Source organism: Leptodactylus fuscus, chromosome 5, assembly GCF_031893055.1.
Source record: "Leptodactylus fuscus isolate aLepFus1 chromosome 5, aLepFus1.hap2, whole genome shotgun sequence".
Classification (NCBI taxonomy): domain Eukaryota; kingdom Metazoa; phylum Chordata; class Amphibia; order Anura; family Leptodactylidae; genus Leptodactylus; species Leptodactylus fuscus.
In genome coordinates, this window is record NC_134269.1 from 98,546,648 (window position 1) to 98,561,924 (window position 15,277).

Sequence of the window (15,277 nt, forward strand, 5' to 3'; positions counted from 1 at the left end):
AAAAGTTAAATTTTAATCACTGTGGAGTTTACTTGACAGTCTTCCTGGATGCAGCTGGTTTCCTTTACTTCCTTCTAAAACAATATATGGGGATATTGTCACTTCTTAGGGAGAGACCACCATGTAGGTGTGTGTAGTCTTATAAAGCCATTTTTGCTCCACTGTGGGGGATTATGGGAAGAATATGAATATTCTTCCCACAAAGCAATATATTTATAAAAAGTCTTCAATTTACATGAGCTACAAGTATAGATAGGAGCCTTGAGATGGGACAACTCCTTTAAAGAATGGAATAAACTAGAAACTCACAGTACTACTGCTATGAAGTAAACTGTGTTCTGGTTTTCAGAGCAATGTAACAGGGAGGAGACCACAGTGTTTACCTGCGGGGCTCCCTTCAAGCAGGGGTGCAGAGAATTAGGCCTCACTGACTTGATATTAATGGCCTAACCTTAAAATAGACTAACAATATAGCGAACCCAGAAACCCCCTTTTCACCAGTACACCTACTGCTGGTGATACTTAGTAGGTTTGTGTAGGTTGTTCTTGAGCACTTTGTTAATTCTCTACAGATATTAGACTACATGCTTCAAGCTCTTACTGTAAACTGCCCTAATTCGGTTATTTGTGGGAACTCCAGTCCATTAAATATCAAACAGAAGCTTGGAAAGCTAAAATTGCTGTGTTGCACTTAAATTTGTATTTTCTTTTTTGTTTTCCTCCCCTGCAGTAATAGAAGCTGAAGTAGTTTGGTTTTTCTAATAAGAGCGGATCTGGTCACCACATTAATGTGGTTAAATGCTATACCTTGTGAACCCTCATTAATCAGCCCTTACACTGGCTCGGCTGTGCGCTCCATTTCTCACTTGATAAGCGAATGTTTGCCCTTTACTGACAAGCTTTTAATGAAGGCAAAATTCAGCACTTAGCCGAGTAATGTATAGAGTGCAGGTACTTCAGTCCATGAAGTTTGCTCTGTATTTTAGGCGTCTTCTCTTTCAGTGCGTTGAATGTGTGTAATACATAAAGTAAAGCTACTTGTGTATGCACGGTTTTTAGATATAATATATATGTTATATAACTTATTTTTTTCCTTTAGTTTTCTCAAGCTGCCTCAAAATACTATAAAATATAGGGTGCGGGCTGCATCGAGCACAAAGCAGTTCTTCAATGGGAAATACTGTATTTTGCAGATGTAATACAGTACCACCAAAGTGAATGTGATTTTGCCAAATACTTGTCAAGATCTTCAGTGCATGACCTTTCAATTTATGCTACTAAATTTCATATTTTGCAGTGTAGATATCATATTGCAATGGATTTTGTGCATTTTTTCCCCCATATTATTGCTGCATGTTCACATTCCTTTAAGGTGGCATATATATTCAGGTGGATATGAAGGTCGTGATATCTGGTGTAATGGAGTTGTGCTTTGTTGAGCACTATTGTATGTGGAGCCTGAGTGAATCTCTGTCAAGCAATTAAAGGGGCATTCCTATCTGTCACTGCTTTGTGGTTGTTTAGTGGATGGGATTATGCAGACCTCTATATGCGTACTCCTAGCGCTGCTGTAAAACAGTGTATGCTGCATCAGGCGTGTGATGAGACATACAAAACAATAGTTATACTATTCCTCAGTGGGTTGCAGCTGGGACAGAAGTCAACAATGAAGTTACTTACCACTATTTAGTATCCAAGCTTCTCAATGCTTCTTATATCTAGCAGAACCAGGCAGTATGGTGTGACATCTCTTCTGCCTGCAAACAATCTACAAGCATGTAAACTACTGTATAACCAGGGTGTGAGTTTAGTTTTTTTAAACGGCATTTGTTTCTGTCTCAGGCTGCAGAGCATGATCGGTGACAGTCAGGCAAGGCAAACTCCAGCAGAAGGAAGTATCCAAGTATTGTAGCCAGTGCTGTACTCAAAACAGAAGCTATCTGAGCTCTCCTATCTGCTGTACTCGGCAAAGACTACTGTGCACGGACCAGAGCTGTCCTATTCAAGTCATCCACAGTATGGAGACTTGGCTGGGAGCTACTGCGCATGAGTAGCAATGCACGTTCCTAGGAAACCCTGCCAAATGCACAGATTCCAATGGATGCTGGCCATAAACCACTGAAGGGAGAAGATTACAGTATAATAAGATTGCTGTGTTTTTTTGTTTTTTTGTTTTTTTTTTTTGCAGATAGGTAATTTCAGATTTTCACAACTTTGCAATCATGTTTGTTGTCCTTGATTGACAAATGGAAATGACATTGAAATTTATCAAGGAATTTGCTCCTGTTTTCTGGTATAAGCCACACACACTATTTTTAAAGAGACATTAGTGACTTTAAGCCCTTTTACACTTCCTTGAAACTATTTTTTTTCAGATAATGTCATTTTGTTATGTAGAATTGTATGTATTTTTTTTTTATTATTCTGTTTTGATTTTGCGTGTAAAGCTGCTGTAACATTACAATTCCCTTTTTTTGGATAAAGTATTTTTCTTTAAAAGTGACAAGAGAAATGGGTGGCATTTAGTCAGAGTGAAATTTACTATAATTTGGATAGTTTTCATTTCAGTTTGAACAGACAGTTTACAAATTGTGTTTCTCGTCTTGGCTCATTTTGCTCCTGTCCTCTTCAGATTAAGTCAGACCTCCATTTGCAACCATCTTCAGACCTTGTGCTTATTATGTGTACTTCATAAAATGAACATACGCTGAAGTGACTTAACTGTACTTTTTATGGTAATAGTTCTCTAATAATAATCAAATACATTTTAGGCATTGTTCTAACAATGTTTATTTTCTTGCAGGTTGTTCAAGTGCTAAACGCTGATGCTGTAGTAGTGAAGCTGAACTCTGGGGAGTACAAAACCATTCATCTCTCCAGCATCAGACCTCCCAGACTTGAAGGTGAAGGATCTCAGGTAAGAACTATGACCTGCAGAAAAGACCTAAATTGATAATTGCTGCAGTTTCAGGCCTTATTTATGTGTGTATGGCCAATTTGTGTTAATAAAGGACTGCATTTAGGCAGTCAATTGTCAGTCCATTTTTATATCCATGAAAAACTGTAACTTCCTTCAGTGGGCACTTTTGGTTTGCAAAGCCTACCAAAGCAGTGCATGTCACCATTGGTCCTTGGAGAAAATACATCCATTGATATCAGTAGAATAGTGTGCTGTTCGTGGAGAACACAAATGGCGCTGTAACTTCTAATTAATGGGTTTGTGCATAAGGCGCAACTGGTGGTCCAAGAAATGCTTTGTCTGTTTTTCTATTTTCTAAATTGTAATGGTTTCTAAGGCCCCGTTCACACGGGGCAAGAGGGGGCGGATTTTGGCACGGAATCCACGTCATAATCCGCCCCCTCACAATGGTGGTCTGTGTAGGCCGCTAGCGGAAAAAAAGAAACGAGCTGCTCTTTCCTCAAGCAGATTCCACGGCTGAATCATCCATGGTGTCCACCTCGTAACAGCACCCTCCGGACTAGGCCCATTCATTTGGGCCCAATCCGGAGCGGAAAGCCGCGATGGAATATGCACACGTGGAATTTGCATGTGAACTAGGCCTTATGCAGGGGAGAGGGGTAACTACCATCAGTATCTTTCATGGGATTCATTCTGGCTTTTTCTATAAACTAAAATTAGAAGATGGTGTTAGATATTCTCGAGTTTCGGCAAATAAACGTTATTTGTATAATGAAATGTTCTACCATTTTCCAGTATTCTTTCTGTATCAATTCCTCACTGCTTTCTAGATTTCTGCCTGCGGTTATTCTTTGTTTACTTCCACTGGATACAAATCAGTCCATGGTCATGTGATGAACACACACGTGCACATCCTGTTAGTCACAGCACAGCTCTGTCTTGTAATGGACTGTGCACCTGTGTGTTATACCACATGACCATGGACTAATTATTAGCCAACTGAAATAAAAACAGAACAACAGCAAGATAGCAAGCAGAGGTCTAGAAAACCCTGAGGAACCGATACAGATATTGGAATATTTATTTGCTGAAACTGGACAACCCCTTTAAGGAATTGTTGCAGATTAGAAATACACAACTTCTTAACAAAAAACTCGTACAGGTTGTGGATTACTGCAACTTGGTAGTGTTCAATGGAATGGACCTACAATACCCAAAATACTTATATGTGTATATATATATATATATATATATATATATATATATATATATATATATATATATATATATATATATATACATATATACATACACACACACACACACACACACACACACACACACACACTGTGTGTGTGTGTGTATATATATATTGTGCCCCGAATTAAATGCCATAACTTTGATGCCAGTTTTGCCAACTCTTGAATGACTATTAATAAATGGCCTTAAATGTTTTGGCACAGCCCCTCCCATTTGCTTTTGTTTTTAACTTTGCAAACACTTGATACAGAGTATATGTGCAGAATCAACCTTATGAAATGATAAATATGACTGTTGAAAATCTGTACCATGACTCTTCACATGGCACCTTGTATGTTTACTTGCCTGAAACCAACAGCCCTTATATCCTAATATCTTTTATGGTAGATTCAAGCTGGTGTGTGTGTGTGTGTTTTTTTTTTTTTTTTTTTATAATATACTTTGCAGGACATGATGAAGACTATATTTTGGCTTTAAATATAAGACCTATTTAGGTCAGAGTAATATGTGTGTGTAACATTGCCTGCAGATGTAAGATATGATGATTTTTCACATACAATCACTGTTGTATGCATGACCATTCTCGTGTATTTCTATCTATTGACTGTATTCCATCATAAATTGTAGATACAGATGGCCAGTGGCATGAGTAGGTAGATGGTACAGACCTTTCACACTCCTTGTTTATTTTCCAAGTGCATCCTCTTCAGCATCCAGTAACATTGCGATGCTAATTGCTATTTAATAGCTCTGGACTGCCGTTTGGCTTCTTGCTGCATACCCAGCTATAATTATAATTGGCTTTGGTTGAATACACTTCGTTTTACCTATTCCACGCTGAACTGCTGTAAGGCTGAAAATCTGCACTCTATCCTTTGCTCTTTCCCATCCCACTCCTACTGAGGTACTGATGCGCTATTATCTTTTTTAAGACATACACTCATACATTTAAGATGATCTTTCATACATGTAAGATGACTGTTGGCCACTTTTTTGTGATGTTCTAAATGTTCCCAAAATTCTGGAAGTCTTAAAATGCAAAACACCAGATTCTAATAAAGTAAACACATCTCTCCACATATCCCCATCAGCTTTCTAATAATTTACTTATTTACCCTAAATAAATTCCATTCCGCAAAGTGCTAGACTTGAGAATCTAAAAAAAGAAAAAAAATAGCTCTGGAAATGGAAAAAAAACACTCTATTTTCCAAATATTTTTGTGAAATTAGAATTTTTTACCCTGCCAAATAACATCATACATAGCTGATTAGATTTTTTTTTATAACTTCTAGGGATTCACATAGGAGAGTTAGCAAAGATGTGGAGTAATTTTGGTAATTTTACCACCTTGATTAATGTAGTTCCAGATATCCCCCAGGAAAAGGTAAATGCTCTTGGATATTTCCAGACAGGTTCCCAGTTCAACACTAAATAATATACAGTATAGTATGAAACCCTGACCCTGAAAGAGGTTATTTCATAAACTACTGTAATCCTAAATGGTTTAAACAAATTTAGCTGAAAAGGAGTTTTAGGCATTTCTTCTCACTCTCTGCTCTAGTTAGCCACAGCCAATGGCAGAGAAATGTGTCAAAGTGGTGTGGTTGTCTGGAAATTGAAGCCCTAGCAGAAGAAAGCCCTTTTCAACTAATTTGAATAAAAGGAAAACACAAATTTTCAGAAAATAGAGCTGGAGTGCAGAATAAGAAAGGCATCTTTGGAAAGTGAAGATGCATCTTGAAGGTACAGTTTGATATCAATTTTCCTGCTGAAAGACTTGCTGTAAGAAAAGCCAGTGAAATTAATTATGCCACTAATTTATTATGCAAAATAAAAATTTTATAATATGATTAAAAATAACTTATTGTGAAGCCAGATTCGGTAACTCCAACTCCACAACCCTGTAACTAACTTTACATCACTTTTCCACATTTTCTATGTATCAGAAAGTAACTTGAACAAAGTAGAGAGGATACATTTTTCCGACACAGTCCTGCTTCAAACACCATTCACTACTCTTGTACTGTGCTTTGTCGTGGGTTAGCCTGCAAGTACAGAAAGTGTGTCCGCAGCCTAAAATGCAGAATTTGCAGCAAAAATACTGTATACCGCATATAAGATAGAATTCTGGTTAATTTAGATTGGTAAATCCGTCCAATAGCTTTTCTTTCATGAGGAGAGCCCCACTTAGTGCTCTTCTGACGGATCCACTTTGATGAATGTTTGTATGCGCTAAACCCTAAAAAGTCAATTAAGGTAGGAACATCTTCAAGAATGGAGTCATACCCCACCCTGTGTGGGGAAGTTAGCTCTGTAGAAGCAGTGGTGCAAACCCAAACAGTCAGGACAGGGACACAAAATGTGCAGCAAACTGGTTCATTTACATAAAAACAAGAAAATAAATAAACCTTGACTTCAAGCACAAAAAAGACAGAAAACAAAATACAGCCTTAACTTTAGCAAAAACAAAATAAATACCTGCTCGTCTGAACCACTAGCTAACAGAACGGATAACCTAACTATACATGTGGCTTTCTTACAGCCACACGAACACAACAGGCGCAATATTGTCTCACCGGACTCAGGGTTACAGGACAGAACCACACACCTCCTTTTACCTCATGGAACTGCCATGAACTGCAGGCTCTTCAGCATTTTATGGGTTAGTAATGAACCCAGGATCTACACCTGGGCTGAGGCCTAGTCCAGATCCACCCAGGACCACACATACGTCAGAAACCTTGTGCTGATATACCTGGACTCCAGCACTCTGTCACCTTCTCACTCCTGTTAATGGTAATAATTAGTGCTATTTGTGAGAGTTTCTCTCTGATTCCTTTTATTACTGGTGTATACAATAATGAATATGAATAATTCTCATTTTATTTCTGTTTGGAAAGGGCATTCTATTCTGGCATATCAAAAGGCCCATAAAACACCTGCTTCCAGTGTGGTTAGGTCAAGTAGTCATTTGAAATACAGTCTTAGTGACTGGGGATGAGTTTGTCAAGCCAATTATTCTTCAGGACTCACTTGCTGCATAAAATTGCTCCACGCGAGCTGAGTCTCATATATTAAAGAATAATCTGCTGCTTCCAATAACAATGTAAAATCTGCCAGCTTTGATTCAACACACATTAGATTTGTTAAATGTTGAGGAAGCCCTGAAGGAGTAAATATTTATGGAGAACTGCCATTAACATTTTAAGTGATTAAAGCTGACCTTGAATGTGTTTCTCTTGTCATTTCTGAACGGCTGAGTTGCGGCAGCAACGAAATACCTCTTTGAGAATCTGACAGCTATCAAAGCTCGACTGTTTGAGCCTTCTGTCTTAATGGCAAGTGCCTTTTTCATTTTTGGGGTACGGTTCACCTATGGCTTGATCAGTCCTCTTTTACAGACTTGAATAGCAGCTAGATGAAATACTGAAATAAGTTTGGAGTGATTTTTTTTTTTTTTTTAGCTGTAATCTATCATTATTTTCAAAGATTGGAAAAGCCGGTATATTTTAAATATAGTTATTAAAAACAAAACAAACAAACAAACAAACAAACTGACCAGTTGTGCATCATGGTTATTTATACTGTGGATTTTTATTGTGGATTGCACTTTTCGCCTTGAAAAGAGGAAAATCTGCCACATTTCCTAATGGAAATCTGGAACAGTCAGCAGAGACACGGCTCTGAAAGCAGCAAGATCGTGAACACCTTTTGCATGAAAGCAGCTTGTCTACATCTTCTTAGTGCACCGCTGCTTTCAGCAGAGAAGACGCTCTGGAAACATCTTGGGCGGCCCTAGAGACAGCGCTTCTTCATCACTCACCTATCAGCAGCAGCACTGCTCCAGACCCTTGCTCTCCAGACCCCGCCTGACTACAGCCAGGCTGAATATAGAGTATCTGCACTGCTCCTATTCCGTCGGGAAGGGTTAAAAGGAGCACTGTAGATACCCTATATTCAGCCAGGCTGAATTCCAAGTGGGGGGAAAAACCCAGTTCTCAAGCTCAGGGAAGGAGCAGACAGACAACTAAAACACCCCCTCCCCTTCACCAGCACCCAGCAACTATCTCACCCAAAAACTCCAGACATTTTAATTTTTGACACTTTCCGGTAGGTGCTGCATTTCCCTCCCTCGGCTTATACTCGAGTCAATGTTTTCCCATTTTTTGTGGTAAAATTAGGGGCCTCGGCTTATATTCGGGTCGGCTTATACTCGAGTATATACGGTATCTAGTAGGATCTTAGTGTCACAGTACAATTTTGATATGCCATCCTACTACACTTGGGCAACCCCTTTAAATTACAACCCTGGTGCTGCAGAACATTGGCTTTTGACTGCATGGAACTTGGTAGTATGGGTATGCTCTGGGCATCAAGTGAAAGCAGCACAATGTTTATTAAAGTTGTATCTTCTGCCAGATTGTGTTGCAGTGACTGACAAGCCCAAACAGCATCTCTTCCAAAGAGAAGCCTTTATGCTTCTTGCCTTCTACTCTGTCATACCAATTATACAATTTTAGCAGGGAATAAAACAAAACAGCCTTTTCAACTCTTATGGTAGCATTGCTTTGTTCTGTTTGAGCACTACTGAATTGTATTGTCTCATGATGAATGGCTAAATGGCCATATTAGTGAAAGAAGTAGCACTGCAACATTGAAGGTGCCAAAATTCGACTACTAGTCCAAAAAATCGGAACAATGTCTGATCAGCTGATCGCCATGGTTGTTGCATCCAGTTAGTGATTTTTTTTTTTTTTATTTTTATTTTTTTTTTGATGCAACCCCTTAAGTTTACATTTGGGATTATATACTTAGTACAATATAATTTGTTTTCCTATAATCCTATATATCTGTATAGTAAACTTGTTCTCACTGAAATCGTATAAAAAGGCCCTTATCTGTCTCCAAATATAAAAACATTGTACAGCTGTACAAAACCCAAGGGTCAGCACAATGTGCAGTGTATATCCTGCGTCACTTGGTGGCAGGATAAACTGGAGAGCAAAACATGATTTTCCTGTCAACCACATTTTCAGTGGGTTTCTTGTAATTCGCATGATTCATTAGTTAGAATGAGGACTTGCTGTTTTCTCTTTTGTGTTTGTAAAGGCTGTTCAGATCTGACAGGTGGGAGATATTCAGAATACAGCTCTGTCATTGCAAATTCCTGCTTGTATTAACATCCGCTGTAGCTGGGAAGAGATGCACATAATAGCCTGTATGTGACTGCCTGCTACTGTCATTTGTAAAAGACTGTGACGTTATCCAGGAATCTGCTGGAATCCTTTGCGAACTGCAGAGGCTTCTGACTGAACTGTTAAATGTTTTTACAGTCTAAAATTGTGTACTTTGTTCAAGTTACTTTCTGAGATCTACAAAATGTGGAAAAGGGATGTAAAGTTGTTTGTTACCGACTCCGGCTTCAAGATAAAATTATTGATTTTGAATGTTATACAATGATTAAATTTGTATGACTAATTAAATGCATAGTTTGTTACATATTTACTTATTATAGGCATTCAGTCACTATATTTTAATGAATTAGAGGATCTTTACTGCTTCTGATTGACCATGACTGTCAGCCCTTTATGAATGAAGCGGAGACAGAGCAGGAGTTGGAGCCTGACTCTATGGTTTGGCACATCCACAGTCCTGGTTAGATAAAGGGTGAACTATATTTGACACTGCTCAGTTGACCTGATTTGGCCAAAAAAAAAAAGTGACTTTGACAAAAGACAATTCCCTTGATGCAACACTGGGAGTAAGGCGGCCCACTGAACAATTGTGTACTTATGAAGCCCAATGGTGATAGATGCTACAGTGTCCAACATGGTAATAATCTTTATTATAAAAGCAAATCTTAATTTGCTGCATTTGCATGGTTGAGAATATGCAAATTATGTGATTTCTTCTAAAACAGGCAGTGGCTCAGTGGTTAGCACTGTTGCCTTGCGCTGCTGGAGTCCTGGGTTCATATCCGATTTAAGGGCAATATCTACATGAAGTTTGTATGTTCATGATATGTTTGTGAGGGTTTCTTCTGGATACTTCCACAGACAAAAATATACCGGTAGGTAAATTGCCTTCTTGTAAAAATAGCTGACCGTAAGGTATTTATAGGATCGATTTACTCCATTTTATTTGTTTATCTTGCTTATATAGCGCCATCATATTCTGCAGCGCTTTACAGATATTGTCGGCTGCTGTCCCGAGTAGGGTTCACAATCTAAATTTGTTAAGTCGTACAAGGGCTAGTTCACATGCGGACAAGCGCTGCGCGTTTTGGTCCTGATTTTGACGCGGGAAGCCGCGTCAGAATAGGACCAAAATGCGCCTGCTGCAACTTCCAACAGTTGCGGCTTCCCGCTCTGGGGTAGGCCCAAATGAATTGGCCCAGTCTGGAGGGTGCTGCCGTGAGGCGGACGCTGCGCCTGAATCACCTGCGGAATCTGCCTGAAGAAAGGGCAGCTCGCTTCTTTTTCCATGAGTGTGAACATACTGCTCACGGAAAAAAGAAAGCTAGTGGTCTACATAGACCTCTATTGTGAGGGGGAGGATTCTGACGTGGATTCAGCGCCAAAATCCTTCCCCTCTTGCCCCGTGTGAGCCCTAACTTTGTAGTGTGGGAGGAAACCCATGCAAACACTGGGAGAAAATAGAAAATCCATTGAGTTGTACGCGGCTGGACATGAACCTAGGATTGTCAGCGCTGCAAAGCAACTGTTGTTGCAAAAGTTGCAGCCACTATGCTGCTTCAAACTGTTGTCAAGGTTTAATTCTGTAGGTCCTTTTAAAAGAGTTGTTCAATTTAGTAAAATGTAGAAAAAATAATAGAAAAATAAAATGACAAGTACCGTATATACTCGAGTATAAGCTGACCCAAATATAAGCCGAGACTCCTAATTTTACTACAAAAAAAATGGGAAAACTTATTGACTTGAATATAAGCCGAGGGGCGGAAATGCAGCAGCTACTGTTCGAAGTTTTTGGGTGCAGTAGTTGCTGGGTGCTGGGAAAGGAGAAGGGGGTGTTTTGGTTGTCTGTCTGCCCCTTCCCTGAGCTTGAGGACTGTCCCCCCCCCCCCACCCACTTGGAATTCAGCCTGGCTGAATATAGGGTATCTGCAATGCTCTTATTAACCCCTTCCCAATGGAACAGGAGCACTGCAGATACCCTATATTTAGTAGACCGGGCACTTTCAGACACAGGGATACCTGTTGTGTATGTGTTTCACAGTCTTTTTCTACTTTTATATGTATTCTTGGGAAAGAAGTGATTTAGAACTTTTATTTTTTAATTTTTTTTGTAAAGCTTTTTTTTCCCCCCACTATTTTATGGGAGATTCTATACATTACTATTGCGACTGGTCATAGACCCCCTCCCCCTGAAAAACTAGGCTTATACTCTAGCCTATACGGTATATATTCACCCTGCTAGTTAGTAGTAGTCCATGGTATGGATACCCCAATGCTTCGTGGGGTGTTTTTTGTTTGTTTTTTTTTTTTTTTTTTTTTTTTTTTTATCTATTTATTTTGTCCTTTGCATAAATATAGAGTGTGCGGAAAATGTGTATTGAGTGTGTGTATGTATATGTACATATGTATATGTGTAATATGGCAATTTCATACTGAGACAAACCGTTTAATCCATCTTCATATATTTTTAGATGATCCTGTTTCTTGCATACAGGATTGATATGACACATCAGGCCACGTTGAATTTATTGCTTGCATGCTTTTAGGTGTGACTATACATCCATGAACCAATTATGTATGACACGGTGTGACCATGTGAAAATAAATTCTTTTGGAAGATTACTTAACGTGTCTCCTGTGTTTGAAATGAAAGTCATGAATGTAGACAACCTCTAAAGTTCTAAACCAGACTTTATGAACACCCAAGTGCATTCTGATCCATCTTGTTAGTGTTCTCTGTTAAAAGGGCTTTTGTATTTCACAGTGATGGGCTATTCCCTTTTTTGATATGATGTATTAGAATATGATATTTTTTTTTGTTTTGTTTTGATAGAATATGGTGCTGCAAAAAGTTTAGCCGTTCCCTCTAGCGATATATAAAACCACATGTGCCTGAGGAAATGAAAGGTTCTCTTTAAAGAACGCCTTTTGAGGATTTGTGGGGGTGCAAGTCGCCAGTACTTTATTGATAGACATGGCTATTCCTATATCACTTACTACCCTTTAATGTTCAATGTGAACACATTTGATATTTGATCTTGTATAACTTGGTCTTTTTTTTGGTCACTGTATAGTCTTTTTTTTTTTTCTCCAATAAGATTGCCATAAAGTGGAAATATAAGGGAATATAAGGAAAACTGTTCTTTTTTTTTAATGCTTGATATATGTTCTTAACATCTGATGTCCTGTAATCATACATTTGAGTTATGTAAGATTCTAGAACTGCTTTAGCTAGTATTTTCTGATGGCTGGTGGGCCTTAAGCTTTCTCCCTCATTACTGGTAAATGCTGGAAATTTTACTCTAATGGCTGATATAATAGATTTCATGTAATTGGTATAGGTATGTTTAGAACATATGATGTTCACTCTTACAATTGATATTTGCTAACGAAAGGTACCGTATATACTCGAGTATAAGACGACCCCCCCAAATTTTACCACAAAAAACTGGGAAAACTTATTGACTCGAGTATAAGCCTAGGGGGAAATGCAGCAGCTACTGGAAAATTTCAAAAATTAAAATGGCCGAGTTCTTGGGTGCAGTAAATGCTGGGAAAGGGGAGGGGGTGTTTTGGTTGTCTGTCTGCCCCTTCAATGAGCTTGAGGACTGGGTTTTTTACCCCCACTTGGAATTCAGCCTGGCTGAATATAGGGGATCTGCAGTGCTCCTATTAACCCCTTCCCGACTGAATAGAAGCACTGCAGATCCCCTATATTCAGTAGACCGGGCACTGTCAGACACAGGGATACCTAATGTGTATGTGTTTCACAGTCATTTTCTACTTTGAGGGCAGGTTCACACCAGTGCCCAATCTCAGTTATGCAGGTTTCCGTTTCCTGCCCGAGAAACATTCATGGGTTTGAAAAGTGTCCGCCGGTGAGCGTCTTCTGCTCTCCGCATTGAAACTGTTTTTTTTTTTTTTTTTTTTAGTCGGACATGCAGGACTTTGTGTCCAGTAAAAAACAAAACGGTTTTGCCATGGGCAGCAGAAGACGGCTCACCCACAGACACTGAATGTTGGTTTCTGTCTTCTGCTGACAGAAAACGGAAACCTGCATAACTGAGATCAGGTGCTGGTGTGAACCCGCTGTGAACTTTTATTTATTTTATTTTTTATTATATTTTTTTTAAACTTTTTTTTAGCCCCCCTGGGGGACTTGAACCTGCAGTCATTTGATTGCAAGTTCCATAGACGGCAATACAAGTGTATTGCCGTCTATGGGAGATTCTCTACATTACTATTATGGCTGGTCATAGACCAGCCGTAATAGTAATATAGCGATGACAGGCCTGTGAGCCTTCATTAGGCTCCCGGCTGTCGTCGGAACAGGTCGGCTACTGCGAGCTCGCTGCGCAGGAGCCGGCCTGCAACTTTAAAGGTATGGGGCAGGCCGGAGGGGGGAGGACATCTCCGGAGGGCACCTCCACTGTAACACTTATAGCGGAGATGCCATAGCTTATGCCTACAATCAGAGATCGCAGGCATAAGCTTCAGCATCTCTGCTGTAAGCATTACAGCGGAGGTGCTGGTTTCTATGGCGACCGCTCTGCAGAGCGGCACCATTACGTTTACAGCCCGGCATCCGGACCCGGCATCCAGACACCGCGGCGGGTGCCGGGGCCCACAGCATCGCCACGCTCCTGCCAGGAGCGCGGCGATGCTGTACATTAAAATCTGCAAAAGTACTTACGGTACTTCTGCTAGCAGGGCAGGAAGCGGACATGCCGGGTGCGGGCCTGAGTTTACGTGGCTACGTCACCCGGCGTGTGATGGAGCGTTGGGGGGGGCGGGGTCTGCTATCCTGGCCTGCTAGCAGAAAATTACCGTAATGACCCGAATATAAGCCGAGGAGCACTTTTTCAGCACAAAAACTGTGCTGAAAAACTCTGCTTATACTCTAGTATATACGGTAATTGGCAGGGATTCTGGGAGTCAGATAGCTGACTGTATGTTGTAGATGGATGGCATATGCTAAGTGGTGTTTTTGTGTGTGTGTGTGTGTGTGTGTGTGTGTGTGTGTGTGTGTGTGTTTCTACTCTCAATCTCACTCACAAGCAAGGCCATAAAGTTTGGTTTAAGTGTTTCAGTGCCTGAAGTTTCCTGGGCTAGATAAAGTGGTTTTAATACCTTTGCAATTGATGATACTTATCTATAAGATTTAGGTATGATAGCTGCCTTGATATCTCACAACCAGCATTGGTCCTCCAGCATTTCTGGTTTCCTTTTGAAATGGAAAGATGTTTTTTCTACTTCTATGGCTGGGTGAAGTAGCTTATCTAGCCCATTCTTCATCGCTTCTAATGTAGAAATCGAAGGGGGCTGGTTAAGCTATTGCAATGAACCATACCGCCATCCCCTTTCAAACATATCACTAGTTGTGCACCATCTAAAACCACACTGCTACACTATAGTTGGAAAGTCCTTTTAATACTGTTGCTGGGTAAAGGAAAGCAGAGGAATTGAAGCTGTATATCAAAAACTGACCTCTGACCCTTCATAGTTTATGAAGTGAATTGCCACAATTTGGCCATTTTTAGATAAAAGAAAAACAAACAAACAAAAAAAAACTCTGTAACATTTCTGCTTTTCTCACCTTGGCGCGGATTTGATATGGGCTCCTGTTTTACCCTGAGGGTTTTAAGCTAATCTTTTAATGCTTGTATAATACAATAAGTAATTCAAGTGCACTATAGTACATCAGCAAATCCATACTAACTTGTGAGAAATATTGCTCAGCATTTTTAAATCCATTCACCAATTGCAACCAAATTGTTTTAAGCCAAGGTGAACTGTTGTTTAACCTAGGTACTACTTTACAGTGGTTTTGTGAAAGTGACCTACTATTAGGAAGTCCATATTTCTTAAAGGAATAAAATCTAGAGGCATTAGTATATTCTC

The 15,277-nt window shown here is 39.6% G+C and overlaps 1 protein-coding gene across 2 annotated transcripts in view; it reads left to right on the top strand.

Moving 5' to 3' along the window:
- The window catches only part of SND1 (staphylococcal nuclease and tudor domain containing 1), a 437,816-nt gene that overhangs the window by 49,288 nt on the left and 373,251 nt on the right, over positions 1-15,277 (top strand). For both annotated transcript variants that reach the window (XM_075273874.1, XM_075273875.1), the window contains exon 10: positions 2,804-2,917. In XM_075273874.1, the coding sequence (XP_075129975.1) occupies positions 2,804-2,917 (114 nt within the window). The remainder of the gene's footprint in view (positions 1-2,803; positions 2,918-15,277) is intronic.